General features: G+C 34.9%; 1 protein-coding gene across 1 annotated transcript in view; it reads right to left on the reverse strand.

Annotated features, from left to right (window-relative positions):
- Positions 1-3,132, reverse strand: part of BRCA2 (breast cancer 2, early onset) — a 39,825-nt gene that overhangs the window by 34,030 nt on the left and 2,663 nt on the right. Inside the window, exons 3-6 of the mRNA XM_009327732.1 lie at positions 2,506-2,611; positions 1,630-1,682; positions 1,483-1,523; positions 1,265-1,376 (exon numbers count right to left, since the gene is read on the reverse strand). Coding sequence (XP_009326007.1) covers positions 1,265-1,376; positions 1,483-1,523; positions 1,630-1,682; positions 2,506-2,611 — 312 coding nt within the window. The remainder of the gene's footprint in view (positions 1-1,264; positions 1,377-1,482; positions 1,524-1,629; positions 1,683-2,505; positions 2,612-3,132) is intronic.

Genomic DNA, 3,132 nt, shown 5'->3' on the forward strand with positions numbered 1-3,132 from the left:
AGGTGACAGATGGCAGGGAGGGGGCATCACTCCTATAAAACACTAGGCTCGTCCAGGAAGTGGGAGAATGAGAAGGAGAGCTCAAACCACAACTCATCTCCCAGAAGAACATAATTAAGCTATGGGTACTTTCCCCAGCCTTTCTTTTCAGGTCACAACATTCCGAACCAATCAACACTCAAAATGGCACAACTCAGTAGCCTTGTGAATAGTACCACTCCCTCCCTGCCAACAGAGGAATCACAGAATCATGGAATATCTCAAGTTGGAAGGGACCCATAAGGATCATCGAGTCCAACTCCCTGCTCCTCGCAGAACTACCTAAAACTAAACCACATGACTAAAAGCATCGTCCAGACACTCCTTGAACTCTGACAGGCTTGGTGCCGTGACCAATTCTTGCATGAGGAGATTCCCAATTCTTCCATGCATTCTTAGTATGCTTTATAAGCTTGCATGCTTTGCATGTTTTATACAGTGATAGTTTAAAAACATTAAAAAGAGCAATGTCAGGAAATAAGCAGACATCCAGGTTTTCCCATTTTCTCAAGAGTTTTCATCAACAGATCATTAAGTCAAATTTCATTTTGCTTATCATATGCTAAAGAAATCCCACTTACAGCAACACCTTAGGTCAAGGCTTGATGTTTAGCATCACTGTTAGTGCCACTTAAACAGTCATCACTCACTCATTCTCATCCTCAGTTATGCTGGCACAGCTGTTTGCACAGCTGCACAGTAAATGAGGTCCAGGAATTGCCCTATCCAAATAACCCAGGAAATATGGTCTTCAATTGGATCAGTATCTCAGTCTGTCTCACTGCATCAATATGATGGTAGGCACAGGGAGAGGGGTTAAAAATGCTGAAACCAGCACTGCTGCTGGAGAGTTTACTCAACAGGTTACCTCCTTAGACTTCATAAATATACTCACATGACTTAACCTAATAGTATCTAGTTCTGTGACAGTGCAAAGCAATCATTATCTAATCCTCTTTCTACGCTTTGCTATGTTATTTCTAAATTTATATTCCCTAATCCCTTACACACAGGAAGAAAACTTTTGAAAAGCAATGATAAGTTTAATTTCATTTCTTCCTTTTAGGGCTGCATTATTTAAAGTCACCCACTAAGCATCACTGTAAGAGTTTTGTCCTTTCTAATTAAAAAAAAAAAGAAAAAAAAAAATCAGTTCACACTGTGAACTTCCAGTATCAAAACCATAAGTTTTTAACCCTTAGCAAATGTACATTTTTAGAAATACCTATTATCACTGTTGCACCAAGTGTAGGAGGTGTGGCTAAAGAACTTGACCAGGACATATCTGGATCCACTTCTGCTCCCAGACTTTCAGAAATACGTTTTGGAGTTCTGACCTAGAAATAGATTTAACAACTATTATTTCTATACAGAATTCTAAATGTACTATTCAGGAAAAAAACCCAAACAAACCAAACCAAAATACAAGAAGAAAATATTTACCTCCAAAAGTTTTGGTGTGCAAAACAAGCTTCCATATGGTCCTAAAAAACATTATATAATAAGGACATTAAGCAATACCTAAGACATAAGGATTTATATCTACAGATATCAGATATTTTGTAAAACCAAAAAAGTGAAAATACAAACCAGGAATATTACTTCTCTGAGGTGTTCTGTAAGTACTCCTTAAAATAGTTGGACTGCAAAACAAAACCGAATTAAAAAATATTAGATTTCCCTTCTCAATTTCTGAAAATAAGTAAATATTTCAGACATTACATATATTACCATCTCCATTATTTTCTTTCTTTGCAACCACGGCTATTTCCCTGACTAAATAAAATGTAGATTTCTCCTAACCATCAGTCAGTATTTTAAACCTTACCATAAGTTTATTTCAAGCTGTAAAATGCTTCTTTTGTGAAATATGTTAATTTTCAATGATGATTTTTCTGACAAATAGTATACTAGACTTCAATATAACCATGCATTTCTTAATATGCTGTATGAAACTATGAAAACTGGCTTAATTAATTGGTTTTAATTAAGTTATTAGTTTAACTGTTCTTATAATCAATGTGAGTACTTTGAGCAGATTTATCTGAAATATATACATTGAAATGTAGAAATCAAGGCTGTTACTAAAAAAACCCCACATCAGTAAATATTATAAATGGCTTTACAAATTACTACTTGAGAAGCACATGATACATCACTACTACTCTTTCTTGCACTGGATGTTGAGGAGTTGGGAAGCTGAAATAATGTCAACAAATGCCATATGCCAGCTGTGAAGGAGTAGAAAAATACAAAGGAAGAACACCTAAAAGCAAGGAAGTTTTCAAAATTACTTGGCGTTTTATTTTCAATTCACTTAGCAACTTAGAAGTATCATAAACATACAAGACATACAAGATTATTGACTGCTCTGAAGAAGTCTGTCAATCAAATACGGTGGTTTTAATATTTCTTTTTGCTTAAAATACAGTTTATTTTATATTTGTGTTGACATATTTAGCATACCTAGCAGCAAGGCAGTTGCAGCAGGTACCAGGAGGAGAAGCAAATATTTCATTTTCTTGATCTATTTTTCTTCTTGTGATATTTGGGCTTATCAAATTCTCTCTGCCTACAACATAGAAGATATTAATCAACACAATCTTGCAGAACTACAAGTAACAGTTTCAATTTTGAAGTTTAAAGATAAGCTTAAAAAACCTGTAATGTCTGATTTTAGTTGAAAAAGCCCAACAAAACACTACCTTTTCCTCTAGTGTTTTGAACATGTTCAAATTCTATGTCCAAACAATGCTAAACACACCTCAAATGCACAACCAAAAATGCTCATTATGTCACTTTATTCATTTGATACATATGTGTTTCAGTACATTTCCTTGATATTATTGAAGTCACGTATTCCATTTCAGTTTTATTATACTGTATTGTGCCTTTCTTGTCATTGTAGAAGTTATTCTTAGGAGAAACTCAATACATGTAAACACGCACTTGTACCATCTTTCCCTCAAATTTACTTAAGACATACACTTCTTGATTTGAATAAGCAGCATAAAGCAAGAATTATTTCTGGAACTGTTAGTGGAGGCACTGTCACTGGTAGCAGTAGCTATTGATACGCTACACATCTCCAGG

Source organism: Pygoscelis adeliae, unplaced genomic scaffold (genome assembly GCF_000699105.1).
Source record: "Pygoscelis adeliae isolate BGI_AS28 unplaced genomic scaffold, ASM69910v1 Scaffold14, whole genome shotgun sequence".
Taxonomy (NCBI): domain Eukaryota; kingdom Metazoa; phylum Chordata; class Aves; order Sphenisciformes; family Spheniscidae; genus Pygoscelis; species Pygoscelis adeliae.